This window comes from Acomys minous (genome assembly GCF_964271855.1).
Source record: "Acomys minous genome assembly, chromosome: 3".
NCBI lineage: Eukaryota > Metazoa > Chordata > Mammalia > Rodentia > Muridae > Acomys > Acomys minous.
The window spans coordinates 118,917,917-118,934,173 of NC_140485.1; the positions used below are offsets into that span (position 1 = coordinate 118,917,917).

Below are 16,257 nucleotides of genomic sequence, written 5' to 3' on the forward strand. Positions count from 1 at the left end.
AGTGCTTGCTTCACCGTGTGGCGTATTAACTATTGAAACAGCAGCGGAAGAGGAGGCTTCGACTACAGAATTGAAAATCAAGATTCTTCTCTCCCCTGTTTGCTTTGGTTTCCATCTTCCAGTGTGGGTGTGATTTAAAGCTTTGCTCATTGGACAGTTTATTTAGACTTTAAGCAACTTGGGGCAGGGGTCACATCACTTGGGCAGACATGCAGTTCAGGAATCAAAGTCAAACTACGAGGAATTAGTGACATGGAGCAATAAGGTAACTATGATGCTTCTTTGTGGGGGAAAAATGGCCCTCGTAAGATGCTTGTATGCAGCATGATATTCTTGCCACTGCAGTCGCTACAAAGTCCCACTGCACATCTCCTGACAGACAAAGGAACTGAGGCACAGACCCACTCCTTGTCAGTCAATTGTCTTGCAGTCTAGAAGCTTTGAGAAGACTAGACCCGACCCATCCGAACTATGATCCTTCCACATTGATTGTCTTAGCTTTATAGGAATGACCCCATCCTTGATCGAGCCTATTCCAGCTTTCAGTTATGACTCAAATGCCAAATCATCTCACCCTGCCCCTGGCACTCAGGCCTCTGTCAACAATTCTAGTCTCTCTTGCTGCTGCTGCTGCTGCTGCTGCTGCTGCTGCTGCTGCTGCTACTGCTGCTGCTGTTGTGGCTGCCGTCACTGTCATTGTCGTTGTCATTATTGCTGCTGCTGTCGGGTCTTGACAGGGTCTTAATAAGTATCAGAGGCTAATCTCAAACTCGAATCCCTGCCTCGGGCTCTAGAATGCTGGGTTGCAAGCAGCAGCCACTATGCCCAGCTAGAATAACTATCACGGGTTTAATACATTATGTTAAACAAAGAGAAATGCTTTAAATTGAGGCTCCAGACACAGAGAAGAAAATGGTGCCCTGTGAATTAGAAAACTGGTCAGATCCTCAGGGTGGAGATTAGGGTTCCCCTTCTCTCTGCCCCTCAACACTTTAAAAAAGTAGAATTTCCGTACAATTGTGAATATCGATTGACACCTCCACAATTAACCTAGTTTTTCCAAAAGGTTTTCTTGCACATCCACCTCTAGCTCTGTCTAATCCGCAACAAAACTTGTCTTTATATAAATAATTACACACAGGGGAGGTTACAGTTGCCGCCAAGAACTATAGCTGCTTTACAGTATGATAGCCTAAGTGCCAACTGCAGCACCCCTGGAGGAGAACGTCTATTTGATTAAATGCCTGAAGACTACAAATGTTTCTTACTTGTCTGGCGGGCGAGTAAGGGAAAGGACAATCTCACAGGAATCCATGTAAAGGTGGAGACCGTTTAGCGAACGGCTCAGTGCCGAAGGTGGTAGAGACCGAGCTGCGTTCTGAAGGACGTGTGCTCCTCCTGTGCACCTTCTGGTGTGGTATCTCCGAGGCTCACGCTGCTAGCTAAATTTATAAGAAGAGATTAAAATTTCAGTTCCTAGTATGTTGGATGTGCTCCAGAGAGTTCCCAGAACAGACTGTGCAGAAAGCATTTCCATCACTGAAAATGGCAAAGGCGCCTGCCACCGAGACTGACAACCCCCAGAGTCTCCTCTTACCGAGTGTCCCTCACCTCCACTCACACACCGCGTGTGCGTGCATGCCACATACACAGAGAGAATAAATAGATGTGCTTTTTAAGTTTGTCCTACTCATGCGCACACCTACTCACATGAGCCAGTGTTAGCCATCACTGATGCCCACGGGTTTTTCATCTCCAGGCGCAAGCTCCAAGAACCTAAAGGGTTTCCCGAGATCCCAAGGGAAGAGACAGGAACAATTTTCCCCAGCATGGTCCTTAAGGCCATTGATGTGCATTCTATGAGGAGCTGAACTGCCATGTGTGTCTTCTTCTTTCTTCTTAGGTGACCTTGAACAGAAATTTGAACTGGAAATCAGTCCTCTTTGTAATCAACAGGAAGATTCAATCCCTAGCATACAAATTGGTGAGTCCAAATCTGTGTTTACTTAAAATGAACAGCTTGGCACCTCTGCCAGACATCATCATCATCATCATCATCATTATTATTAATTATAATATAATTTATAGTGGCTATTATATAATTATCTTGTATAATTATATAATATGGTATGATATTATATAATAATAATTTATTATCATTTATTATTATACACAGCCTTCCAGAGATCTAAATGCCTGGGGCCAAGTAAACAGTTTAATCATGGCAAATCTTTTAGATAATTCTCGATTGAAAAATTAGAACAATTAAGGTATGGGGTTTGTTACGAGCCCTTAACTAGCTTACTACTAAGTTTTTGTACCAAGCTTGTGATTTGGAATAGCGTGATGATCAAGAGAGGCCCGGAGGTGCACACCCATAACCCTGGCGATGGGATGCTGGGCCGCTAAGGCCAGACCCAGTGTGAAAGGCCAAGGAGGGAAGCTTAGAGGTGTAGCACTTGCATGCGACGTGCAAGGCCCTAGACCCATCCCTAGCACCACAGAAAGAACAGAATCCACGCGCTGGAGCGATGACTTGGTCAGTAGTGTCTGCCGGGCAAACTCCAGGTTCAGTAAGAGACCCTGACTTGAACCATGAGGAGAACTGGGTGGGGAGATTGCTGTCAGGGATGAGCCTGCCTCTCAGCTCAGACCCCAGAACCTATATGAGAAGCCAGCACTGGGGAACACCGCACAAGAGGATGCCTGGTGCTCACTGGCCAGCTGCCGCAGCTCAATTAGTGAGAGACCCTGTCTCAAAAAAACAAAAACAAAAAAAACGTGGCTGGATAAATGGCTCAGTGGCGCAGAGCATGTACTGCTACTGCAGAGGACCAGTTTGGTTGTCAGCACCCATGTCCAGTGGCTCACCCGCTGCCGTTGCACACACACTCACTCACATGCCCATACCCACACACAGACATACATACATATGTGTAAATTACAACAAAACAATTTTTTTAATTTTTAAAGAATAATTTAAAAAATGAAGGTGGAAGGTATCTGGAAAAACACCCAATGTACCTCTGGTTTCCATATGCATACACACATATGAATGCATGCATATGCACATACACAGGTATGCATACAATGTATGCAAAACACATGTACACTTACACATGTATGCACACATGCACATATTCACACATGAGCACACACAAACACTTGCACACTCACATATATGCACACATACACCAAAAAATAAATAATACTAATAAAGAGGAGAACAGATGAGAAAGACAACCATCACTGTTCTGGCTTCCAACTGTGTGCATACATGCAACCACGTACATATATACAACCACACGGACACATACACACACAGAAACACACCACACATACAGAGAATAAACTCTAGGTCAAATTGAATTAGCCATTCACAGTCTCTTTAGCGTTTGAAGAGTGGAAATCCAAATGTATCAGGCTTTTAGACCCCTCCCATGTGAGCTAAGTGCTTTAGCACCCTTTCAGTTTTCAACAGTTATTTCCAAGGGCCTAGTCTCTAGGCCTGAAATCCTAGGGCCCTGCTGTCCCCTTGTGGCCAGATGTCAGTGTTTCTACACTTTCTATTCAAAGCATATTTCAGCCATGTTCTCATAAGCCACACTCTCTGTCAAGTGTCGACTGTGCTGAGCTGTCATGTGTGGTCTCCATGTATCCAGAATGATTATTACTTTATCTAACCATATGACACATAAGACCTTTATGCAAATAAAGGGGGCAAATTTTTACCTTTTTCATTTTAGTGAGGGAACTCTTTCTGCCCTACGTCTTAAAACACTAAGTCTATCTACATGTAAAGCTGGCCTTTCTTTTCCTGGACGTGCTTCCTTTAAGACCAAGCACAACTTAAACTCTCCCTTCACAAGACCCACCCCCGGCACCTAGCACCAGACCCCACATAGGCCATTGCATTCACAGGGCTGTAGGTCTCAGGGCGCCTTGGCCTTGGGAGGGGAGGGGTCCTCGGCAAAAATCAGCTTACAATGAAGAAAGTGGGAGTATGTTGACAGTCATGGAGGGTGGCATCCAATCTGTAGCCCCACAGAGTGAGTCATAAAGTCAGGAAACAGCAACCATTCAAACACAGCTACAAAGATTAATAGAAACGGCACGCACACATAATCAGATTCATATGTATGTGGGATTGGTTAGGTTAAAAAATAATCCAACTTTTCCCAAGTCACCTTCAATATACTTATGCTATGACCATAATTAAACTGATTTGCCCCAAAGTCCTGATGAGGTGAATTAGGAGCAGTGGGGCACAGTGGCACACACCTTTACTCTCAGCACTTGGGAGGCAGGGACAGGCGGATCTCTATAAGTTTATGGGTAACCTGCTTTAACCTGTAGCTCCTACAGGACAGTGAGAGCTACATAGTGAGAGCCTGCCTTAAAAAAGAAAAAAAAAGAAAGAAAAAGAGAAAAGAAAAGAAAGACAGACAGAGAGAGAGAGAGAAAAGAAAAGAAAAGAAAAGGACCCAGGGTAGTAACAATGCAGCAACAGAGGTGCAGCCTTGGCCCCCTGGAGCCCAGCCCTTTTGTTATGGGTTTTATAGGTAGCGTTCCTAATTCTGAGACTCCCTTTGATAAACTCTGGATAGAAAGAAGCTCGCCAGGTTACTGACTATAACACTCTGCATCACATAGTTCCCAAATAAAAACCTTTACACTGTTAAGCATACAGCCTAGATCTGGAAGGCAGGGCTGATCTCTGAGCTCTGTCCTGTTGTTGTCATGAAAACACACACGTATTTTGTCTCATCATGTGTCCTGGTTTTCAGCTTAGTAATATGTGGTTGCCATAGATACTGCCTCAGAAATGGGATGAGGATTGAGTAAAAAGGGAACTCCCGTGGCTACCACATCAGAACAACAATAGTAAAGAGAAAGAGGAGGTGATTGTAAAACAACGCTCTGCTGGTGACTCTTCCCACTACAGAGCTGGCACCTCTTACAGGTTCAGGCTGGGAAGTGTGACAGGTAGATCAGACTAGCCTGGAAAAAACTAAACAGAAGAGACTAATACGGCGGCAAGTTCTAGACCCCCACACACACATTTCTCCACTGGCTCCTATTCAGTGTAGCTGTTTTCTCTCTTCTCAGTCTCCCCAATAAAGTGCCTCCTCTTATCTTGTGTCTGTGACTATTGTACTGACCAACAGAGAAGCTTATATATAACCTTTTTTTTTAGTTTTGATAATTTCATATATGTATGTAATGAAATATGATCATATTTACTCCTATCTCCCCCTCCAACTTTCCCCATAGCTCCCCAACACACACACACACACACACACACACACACACACACACACACACACAAACAAACAAACACATACTCATAGACACTCACACACACACTTACAGACACATACATACACACACACAAGAACACAGACACACACAGACACACACTCACACACACAAACACTCACTCACGCATACACACACACATTCACGCATGCACACACACTCTCACACACACCCTCACAGACACACACTCACACAAGTACACACACAGACAGACACAGACCCACAGACAAACACACACACCAACTTCAGGTCTTTTATCGTTTTGTGACCCAAGTCCAATTAGTTTTAACCATATGTGCATGGATGAGGAGGTGTTCACTGGAGTGTGGGAAACTTGTCAGTGCTTATATCCTTAATAATAATAGTAGTAGTAGTAGTAGTAGTAGTAGTAGTAGTAGTAAAATGTTAGCCCTATTCCAGCAACTGTCCACTGCCAAAAGGAACTCAGTATGAGTAGGGCCTAAATTTTGTCTACCCCATCTCTGCAGGGACACTACCTGACCAGCCTTTGTAGAGTCTCGTGTGAGTACCCACGGCTGCTCTGAGTTCATGAGGGAACGGGCTAATTTAGATGTCTCATTCTATGTCCAGTACTCAGTCTCCTCTTCTCATACTTTGACTGCTGTCCACTGCAGAAGGAGGCTTCTCTGACAGAGGTGGGGGCCGCCCAGATCTATCAGCACAGATAGAAGACAGCTGGGCAGCACGACCATTTGTTGAAATAATATGTTCTACCCTAGGGCCTGTGACCTCTGTAGCCATGAACTTTTTAAGGATTGTAATACCAGACAAGAAATTCTTTCCTGTGGAACAGGGCCTCGAATCCAATCAGAAAGCAATTGGTTCACTCATTTCATTCATGCTGCTGGAGTGCCAATAGGCGCCATCTTGTCTGGCAGGTCAGGAGAGCAGCACGCAGGTTTCCAACACTCAGACATCAGTCTCACTTCTCCAAAGCAGCCTGCAAATCTTCTGGCACAATGGAAGGTAGCCATGGAGGAAGAAGCTTCCCAGTCAGCTTGAGATTTATTTCTCTATGCCTTTCATCCAAATTGTGTGGTCTCTTCTGCAGTAGGCTCTTACCGTGTAGCTGTGGTGTGTAACCATGGCAACAGTCTACACTGCTTTGGAGACCCCTGCGGGGGGGGGGGTCCCCAGACCAAGAGTTCATAGGGCAGCTTTCCATACCTTGTACTGCAATTTTCGTGTAACAAAGCGTGTCTTCTGCGAGGAGGTGCCCACCTGTGCAGGGCAATTCCATTCAAATTCTTTTTAAGTTGTATTTTGAATTAGATTTCTAATGAATGGGTTCCCATGAGACTTTTTCATACATCCTTAGCTCTGGGTGAGCCATCCAATTCCCCTGTCCTTGCTCCATCTCCCCAGGAGATGGCTCAATGGTTAAAGTATGCGTTGCTCTAATTCTCTCTTTCCTATCCCAGTCCAAAGTGAGATGCTCCCGAGTGTGAGCCCTAGTTAAGTTTGACTTTCTTTCGGTTGAAGTACTTCATATTTTCCCACAAGGAAGCGACACTTGCCCCCTTCTTCCACACTCACCCCTCTCCTCTCTCCAGCATTTTCAAAAGACAGGAAATCAAATGAATCTTTGGTGAAATCTATAGGAAGACAAAAAGATGTTTCCTTCAAACTCTGTTGCCTTAAAAACACCACTCCCCCCCCCCCCCACCACACCGGAAGGATAATACCAGGTACAGTGAGCTCATCCCTGGAGAAACAAGAGCCTGGCAGAACAGTGGTGTGACCGTTTCCCACGCTTGTCTGATGCTTATTCGGATTTTAAATTCACTTTCTATCTAGAGCAAAAATCCTTGACATAAAACCAGTATGAATACAGAAATAATTCCAGGGTAAAACAGGGGGAAATGGGTTGAATTTTTTTTTTTTTTAATGTTGGGTCTGCAACTGCTCTACTTAGGGGGCAGTACTTTCTAAAACCACACTTTGAATTTTAGAACACTTTCATTTTTCATTTAAAAAAAAAGATGTCAAATATCTGATCTTTATGATAAAAAATTCAAGAATAGCAAGTAGAAAGAGAAATTCCTACTGTTATCATGATCGAGCAGACCTACCTCGTTGCCATGTGATCATGACCCATCAGACATAAAACCCCCAACCTGCAACCTGTGTGTTACTCCTGAGCTTGGGTTACCTCAGTGACCCCATACAAGATTTAAGTTACATTTCACCTACGATACCTCAGAGATGTAAATGACATTTCCCACTGTTGCCTGCCCTCCCATCTCCCCAGCACCCCCACAGACCAAATGTCTGCAGTTTGTCCAATGTTGGCGTCAGGTCAAGCCTCACAATTATAAATATAAAGCGCTTATAAATATAAAGCGCTGTTTGCTGGAAAAAAATGTTATGACCAAAAAAAAAATCTGCCTTTTTTTTTTCATGCTTCCATTTCAAGGACATGCAGTGAAGAATAAATAAATCCACGTTTGTGACAATCCCCCATTATACAAACGTTATCTTCGTTATGTAGAAAATACACGCACGGTAAGATAGGATTAGACGGCAGTGAGCGTTGCATGAGTAAGAGAACAGACACTTTACCTGGGTGAGTGCAGACTCCTGTAACCTTAGCAACTCTAGAGGCTGAGACAGGAGGGTCAGGATGAGTTCAAGACCAGCCAGGGCTGTGGAAAAAGACCCTATCAGGAAGCGGATTTGAAGAAACTAGGGAGTCTAACATCAAACTGTCCATTGCAGTCACTAGAGCAGAGTTTCTTCTGGTAGGTACAAATCTGTACCGAAGGGGCTGGGTACAGACTCAGTGGCACAGGGTCTACCTAGCGTGTGTGAAAGGGCTGGGCATGAGCTTAGCAATACAGGGTCTACCTAGCGTGTGTGAAAGGGCTGGGCATGGGCTTAGCAATACAGGGTCTACCTAGCGTGTGTGAAAGGGCTGGGCATGGGCTTAGCAATACAGGGTCTACCTAGCGTGTGTGAAAGGGCTGGGCATGGGCTTAGCAATACAGGGTCTACCTAGCATGTGTGAAAGGGCTGGGCATGGGCTTAGCAATACAGGGTCTACCTAGCGTGTGTGAAAGGGCTGGGCATGGGCTTAGCAATACAGGGTCTACCTAGCGTGTGTGAAAGGGCTGGGCATGGGCTTAGCAATACAGGGTCTACCTAGCATGTGTGAAAGGGCTGGGCATGGGCTTAGCAATACAGGGTCTACCTAGCGTATGCCAAAGGGGCTGGGCATGGGCTTAGCAATACAGGGTCTACCTAGCGTGTGTGAAAGGGCTGGGCATGAGCTTAGCAATACAGGGTCTACCTAGCATGTGTGAAAGGGCTGGGCATGAGCTTAGCAATACAGGGTCTACCTAGCGTATGCCAAAGGGGCTGGGCATGGGCTTAGCAATACAGGGTCTACCTAGCATGTGTGAAAGGGCTGGGCATGGGCTTAGCAATACAGGGTCTACCTAGCGTATGCCAAAGGAGCTGGGCATGGGCTCAGAGGTAGAGCGTCTTACCTACCATGTGCAGGATTCTGGGTTCAATCCCTAACGAGCACTGTTTTCCAGCTCTGTGTTGATGGGGAATATTTAGAGCTGGGCATGGTGGCTCATGCCTGTAATCTCAGCATCTGGGAGGCTGAGGCAAGAGGCTAGCCTAGGCTACACAGCAAGACCTTGTCCCAAAAAATACATAAGAACACTACAACACACACACACACACATACACACACACGACTTTGTTTAAAATGTGGTTGCCTGATGTCATTGATAGCAAGTCAATAGTATAAAATAATAATCTCCAAAAAGTATCCCGCCAGGTAACCTGAATGAGTTCTTTTTGGTTGAATTCCTGGAATTGTCTGCATTCATTTCCTCCTTTCTCCACCTGCCTTCGCTAGTTTCATACCCTTTTTCTTTTTTGCATTTCTCTCTCTGCAAATAATAGCAGCTAATGTTCATTAACTTAAGTCAGGAGCTTTAACCATTCAACTGGTGTTAAGCCATTTACCACAAGAATTCCGTGGGTTTGGTTGGTACTCAGAGTTTAAGTGGGAGCCACAAAACTGAGTGTAGGGACTGCATCTGGTTTGCCCACCCATGCCTGGCTGAGTACACTGTGGGTCTTGGCCAAGTGTGTGAAGCAGGTTGGGTCTGACCCCCACTTGTGACCTCGCCTGTGACTTTGCGTTTTTACAGGTTTCATGACTTACATCGTGGAGCCGCTCTTTCGGGAGTGGGCCCGGTTCACCGGAAACAGCACCTTGTCGGAGAGCATGCTGAGCCATCTCGCCCACAACAAAGCGCAGTGGAAGAGCCTGCTGTCCAAGCAGCACAGACGCAGGGGCAGCGGCCAGGACGCTGCGGGCCCCGCACCTGAGACCCTGGAGCAGATGGAAGGCGCCTCGCCCTAGGGCGGCCACTGGGTCCGCAGGAGCGCGGCCATCGTGCCCTCGACACAAGCCCACCACTCTGGGTTTCGAATGCCACCCGCCTGGCGCTCACCGCCTCCCTTCGTTGATCCAAGTGTACAGAAGCCATTGTCACCTCAGCATTAGCTGCCGAAATGAGCGGCCCCATCCTGTCATTGGAGCTGTTTCTGGGGCGGCTTGCCTGACTGAAGAGACTGGGAGTAAGGAAAGGGTGCTTCTGCCTCGGCTCCCTCTGGCCCTTGGTCACACAGACGGGCAGTGGCCCCTAAGTCCAGAGCAGTTTCGGGTTCGCCATCTGACAGCAGACCTGCATGACAACACCAGCATACTTGGAACCTGCAAGATTGGTCTTAAGTGCCAGAGCACAAACAGGAGTGTGTGAGAGAGTACCTTCTATTTTAATAATAGTTATTATTATTATTATAAAATAATAATAAATCTTTTTAACTTTTATATTTCATGCACCAGACAATGGGTCTAAAACTTTGGACTAAGAATACTCAGTGTACCCAAACCTAAGAGGGGGTTCCTTGTTTTGCTGTTGACTCTGGGCCACTTTGTGTCAGAGACATGGGTGGCGCCTTTGCGGCTTCTGAAGCCCGGGTTGCCCTCCCGGCCGGCGGAAGGTGCTGGACAGCCATTCCTTTGCACCGCTAGCCAATCTGTCTTTTACGGATTCAGCGACCTGTTTATAGTCACATATGTACATTTTTCTGTAAATACCAAACGCTACTGATTCCCATGCCAAAATACATGAGTATTATGGGATTGCTACCTGTATAAACAATGGCACTGTGAACAGAATACTGTTAGTTTTAATACAAGAGAATGCGTTTTGTAAATATGGTATAGAGTTTATTAATATACTGTTGTTCGCAGATAAAGGCCTTAACTTTAAACTTCTTTCCTCTTCCCCAATGCTGCCCAACCTCAATCCTTACAGATGTCTTTCTAACTGCCTGTTCCCGATGACCATCTCTCTGATTTCCTGATAAGGTCACAAGCCCAAACCGAGTACCATCTTGAAGGAAACTTTTTTTTTTAAACTTCTCATGCATTCCTCTTGAGACCATAGCTTTTAGTCTGTGGCACCAAGTATGGTTTCCTCAGATTAATGATATCCTGTCAGCAAGGCACAAGTGTGCCTTGCACAAGCAAGGCACTCTCCAGTGCAGCAATGTTGCACACTGTTTTAACAAGCCAGCTGATAAGCTTGTGTTTATGTGACTCCTATTATGGAGCACGAGGTGCATCAGCCTCACGGGAGACATAGCAGCTCTCAAACACCTACTGTGAGCCAGTCACCTAGCCATCAGGGAACACCCTGCTCCCTGCTCCATGCCACACTTTTGTCTGATATGGCCACAATACCAAAGTCCCTTTGGTCCATGGTTGGTTGGTGTGCATTTCTTTGGCGCCGACAGTAACTGGATATTTCTCTTTTCTTCCTGCTATACTTTCGTGTGAACAACTGTTTAGCTGAATTTAACATTATTTAAGTAAAGAAATTCTTTCAGTTTTGTTAGAGCCTTTACCTTCTGAGCAGGCCAGTGTGGTTCATCACGGCTGCAACAAGCAGAGCCAGCCTGGGACAGCTGCCGTTCTTCTGCATACGTGGCTGTAAAATCCAGTGGGTTGTGGCATTCTTATTCAGCCAAACTGTGCGCCAAGCCTTGCCGTTAAAAGTTCTGGCGTAAACAAGTGCTAGACGGAGGCTGCCAGTGCAGGGTTCCTCTTTACCTGGTGAGAGAGGGGGGCATCTCTGCCTCGACCCAGCTGATTCTCATGCTTATAGAGACAGCTGGCTCTCTTTTCCTGAGTGTGACTGATGTGGGTCTTTTTTTTTTTTTTTCTCATAATACAAGTGAAACGTTAAAAACTTGACTGGTCTGGAATATGGTCCTAGAGAGAGATTGGGGTGTGCAGACTTAAGATTTTGGAAGGAATTGGAAAGTTGATTATGTTTTCATTGAAGTAAGCAAGATTGTCAGACGTGGGGCTGAAGCACGTATGAAGAACTTAGGAAAAGGTGGATGAAATGCTGAAATTACAGGTATAGGCAAGAAGGGGAGTTGTGGGAACTTAACACTAGCGTGTGTTTTCTGTACAGCTGTGAACTGACGTGTGTGTTTCTTCATTGCTGTGGTGTTAGGAAGCTCTGGGCCTAAGCACGGCCTCGGGTGAGAACACAGCAGATGGGTTCCAGCTTCACACCCTCTCTTACTCTGGACAGGAGTGGTCTGGTTTTATGCACATGAGATGAAATCAAGGAAATCAATTGCTCAGGATGACAAAATAGAAACAGTAAAGAAAACATTGTTTTGGGCCAATGAAATCTCTACCTGGGGTTTAGGAAGTAGGTTTGGCTTAAATTATAATCATATTGTAATTAACTTAGGATGGGGCATTCTTAGTAGTGCCAGGTTTATAAGGGAACGGTTTTCATGTTGCAATTTAGTCTTAAGGAGGAAGTCAACAAATAAAACTACTAAACATCCAGTGGTTAAAATGCAAGTATAATAAAAATCAGATATTGCCTGATGCACAAAGTAGATGCACCTGCCCTTCCGTACGGTCTGGGACTGTCCTGAGTTGCTCATTTGTTGGCAAAGAAGAAATTAACTGTGAAAAAACTCATGTTTGCCTGTTAATGGCTCTCTTGGAGTAATTTAATACAAGTTGTCCAACTGGCAGTGGAGACAGGGCTCTTGTTCCGTGTGTCAACACAGCCTTGAAGTCTTAATCTGCTAGCCCACCTAGCACATGGGTCATGAATTGTTGACTTAATGAATTCATTCTTATGTTGCTTGGAAAGGAAGAACTCAAAGAACTATTTTTTTAGTAAACCAAGGTCAAGAGCTCAGTGACACACACACACATACACACACACACACATATGTATGCATATATATGTGTGTATGTATATGTGTATATATGTGTATATGTATATATACATATGTATTTATGTGTATATACATACATATATGCATATATGCACACACACACACACACACATATATATATATATATATATATATATAGAGAGAGAGAGAGAGAGAGAGAGAGAGAGAACACTGCCAAGCCTGATAATCAGAGCCTACTTTCTTTACAGCCATCCAACAATCAGACCTGATACATGAAACCTTGCCAGCCCATACTTCCCTGTAAGGTTAGGTAGGAACTAGTTGTTTCTCCCGCTCTCTGCTTACAGCTTCCCTCAAGTCTTCAGACAGCCCCTCCTGTAGAACAGCTGTGTGGCCTTTCCTGTTGCACCAGACATGCTCACTGGCGTGGATTTGGTTAGGAGCTTGTATCTCACGCATTTCCTCAGGCTTTGTTCTTTTAAGACTGTAAAATTGTGTCATCTTGTGTGCACATGTAATGTTTGGGGGGGGGGGGAAACCTTTGTGAGTTCTGCTCAAAATGTGGCCGACATATTCATTGGCATGTCTATCCAGATGAACACTTAAAAATAAAGATAATTTCTTTAAAAATATCACAGTATAAAAAGATCTTGATTCTCCCCAAGTAACACATCACCAGCCAACCAAATGGGAGCATTCTTGATAGGAAACATTCAAAAAGCACAATTGTAAACATGGTCTGTGTGAGTCCTTCCCCCAGACAGAACGGTCTGTCTGGATAAAGATATCACTTGTTCCCTATCTGTCACCAAGTGTTCTGCATTTCCCAGAATCCTCTGGTTTTCTGGTTCTCAGGCACACATATGCATGAGGATGAGATATAGACTCCATATGTAGTCTCTGTGCCCCTTTTATTAAGATTGTTATTCCGAGTCCCACCGTTCCCTGAACGCCTCCCGTGGGAAAGCAGAACTGCTTCTCAGCCGTGGACGTTCTGCAGCATAAAGTCAAGATCAAGGGGAGAACGCAGTGGTACACCAGGTGAGGAGCAGACATGGTTTGGGCAAACATGGGGGGCCCTAGCCAAAGCTGTCAAGGAGGTGAAACATGTGAGCAGTGAAAATGCAAGTCAGTGCTGAGTGTCTGCACACCTGAGCCTGAGCTGCGCACTGGGATCTAAGAGGCCTGGGTCCCTCTGGCAGAATAGCTGGCTGTGTCAAACAGTGGTGTTGCCCAGGACTGCTTCTTTCCGGTTTACTTTGCTTTTTTAGTTTCTTTTGTAAACCATTCTGGTCTCAAACTGGGAGAAATCGGCCCGTTCTCCATACTGAGTGAAGGCCAGGATTAAAGCGGATGCCAGCACACCCAGCCAGAGACATGCCTACCTACTACCATAGCAGATCAACCAAAGCACCTCCAAGAGGACTAACACTAGAGGGGAAAAGCCTTCTGGAACAGAAGCACCCTGAGTTTCATGCCCAGTTCTGTGAATAAGAATCACTCCAAAATTGCTTCCAAACTGCAAGTCTTTCTCACCTACTGCTGTGGCAATTAAAAGAGATTGCTTACAGGGGCTGGACAGATGGCTCAGCAGCTAAGAGTTCGTGCTGCTCTTGCAAAGGACCCAAGTTCAGTTTTCAGCACACACACTGGGCACCTGCCTGTAACTTCAAGCTCCCAGACTCCCCTCTTCCACAGGTCCTATGCTCATGCCCCACATGGACACACGCATACACACATAACTGAGACATTGTAAAAATAAAACAACATCTATAAGGGATTGGCAAATGGTTCAGCAGTCAAGAGCATTGGATGCTCTTGCAGAGGATGTGGGGTTGAATATTCAGTACCTGTGCAGTGGTTCACAACCATCTGTAACTCCAGTTGCAGGGTATCTGACATCCTCTTCTAAACTTCCAGTAAATGAACAAAAGTCTCTGTCACAAGGCAAAAAACTTACCAAATAGCCACTCATATACAAGGGAAGGGTCAGGCGACTAAAAAAAAAACATAGTAAGGAAGTGGTTGGCCACACGCTGCAGTCTGGCCGACTGATTAATTTATACGTTTGTGTATTTACAAGGCTGGGTTAAAAAAAAAAGATTATCCCTTCAACTTACTGCAATTTCTGTATCAGCTACAGCCTGCTTCTATGGGTGGCTCCACGGATTCTAGGGCAAGAGGCAAGTATGTCTGCAGTTCTTCAAAATGTTCTGTGAAATAAAGGACTCCTCAAGTCAAAAGGGTACTCACTGGCTTGAGCTGTGTGTGCCCGTGCTTCCAAAGTCCTAATTCTTCCTGGTGATTGATGGTTCTGGTCCTCGGTGTCAGACCCTGTGGGTTTGGGAAGGTTTTTTGTTTTGTTTGTTTGTTTATGATAGCCACAGGAACATTCATAGCTTGGCATCTCCTAAGAGGCACATGTTGGAACCTATTCTCGGCTATTGTCTCTTATTCTTCCTGCAGCAATACACAAAGGTGAGCCACCTCCTTACCTCGAGTCAGAGAGAAGATTCTTGCTTCGAGGGGAGTGCCAAGGACAATCAAATATTTGAATAATGACTAAATAAGGAGCTTCGTAGCCACAAAAACAGTACGTAATAGAGCTTTCTGTTTTCAGTTAAGCCAGAGAGATAGTTAGGGGGGAAAATAAGTGTAATCTGACATGGACTGAAAATGATCCCATCTTCATTATCAAGGAAAATGATGTGTCGTTGATTCAATTAACCAAAGTGCTTCAAATTCTAGTGTTGTGGGTGCTGGTTTAATCTTCAGTGTTTCTCCCTTTTAGGGAAGTAGTTCTTAAAACGTGGTAGAGTATTACAAGTGTGGTTTTTAAAAACAGTCAGACGAGAACTCAGCTGCTTATATTGAGCCTATGCAGATAACTTCATCTCTCCAATCCTCCATCTCCCCCACATAGTGTGATAGCTACGCCTGCCTTCCTGGGGTGGCTGTAAGGTCAAAAGTAAATACTGTCCATAAGAGATAAAATATGGTTTCCAATGTTCTACTGGAAAGGGGCTTGATTTGTTTGGGTCTGGAATGGCCCTACAGGCTCAGTGGTCAGGTTGGAGATACTGGATGCAAAGGAAGCCTTACAAGGTAGGATGCTAAGTGACTAGAGATATGCCACTGAGGGGTATGGTGGGCCCCAGCCTATGTGCTCTCCTTTATTTCCTGAATGCCATGAAATGAGCAGCTTCCTCTGTCATGTGCATGATACACCTACTGCCTCGCCATGATCCCAAAGCAACAGGATGACCAAAGACTGAAGCTTCTATACTGTGAGCAAAGTGCCGTTGATTTTCTGATATTTTGGTCATAACGACAGAAAGATGAAAAACATAGGGATGCTTAACAAATGTAAATTCCTATGTTACTCAAGGGGGGAGTGCTATAAAGTAAAGGCTAAGGTGCATCTTCCTGTGTGTTGCATTAATTTTTTGTGCAACTGAAAACACAAAGGCCATTCATAGGAATTGATCATGACCATGGTATCTACAGGCCATGGTGGTCATAAAGTAATCTTTATATTAAGGACAAAACACTATAAAAATAACTTAAGGAAGATTGTATCCCTTTAGTACCGAGGGGGCATAGAGAAGACCAGGGACAAATAAGACTTTCTCTTCTGGTTTTAGTGTAAAG

The 16,257-nt window shown here is 44.9% G+C and overlaps 1 protein-coding gene across 3 annotated transcripts in view; it reads left to right on the plus strand.

The window, feature by feature from the left end:
• The window catches only part of PDE7B (phosphodiesterase 7B), a 328,683-nt gene extending 315,445 nt beyond the window's left edge, over nt 1-13,238 (plus strand). For all 3 annotated transcript variants that reach the window (XM_084777572.1, XM_084777571.1, XM_084777573.1), the window contains 2 exons: nt 1,904-1,984; nt 9,510-13,238. In XM_084777572.1, the coding sequence (XP_084633698.1) occupies nt 1,904-1,984; nt 9,510-9,724 (296 nt within the window). In that variant the 3' untranslated portion in view covers nt 9,725-13,238. The remainder of the gene's footprint in view (nt 1-1,903; nt 1,985-9,509) is intronic.
• Nucleotides 13,239-16,257: the final 3,019 nt, after the last annotated feature.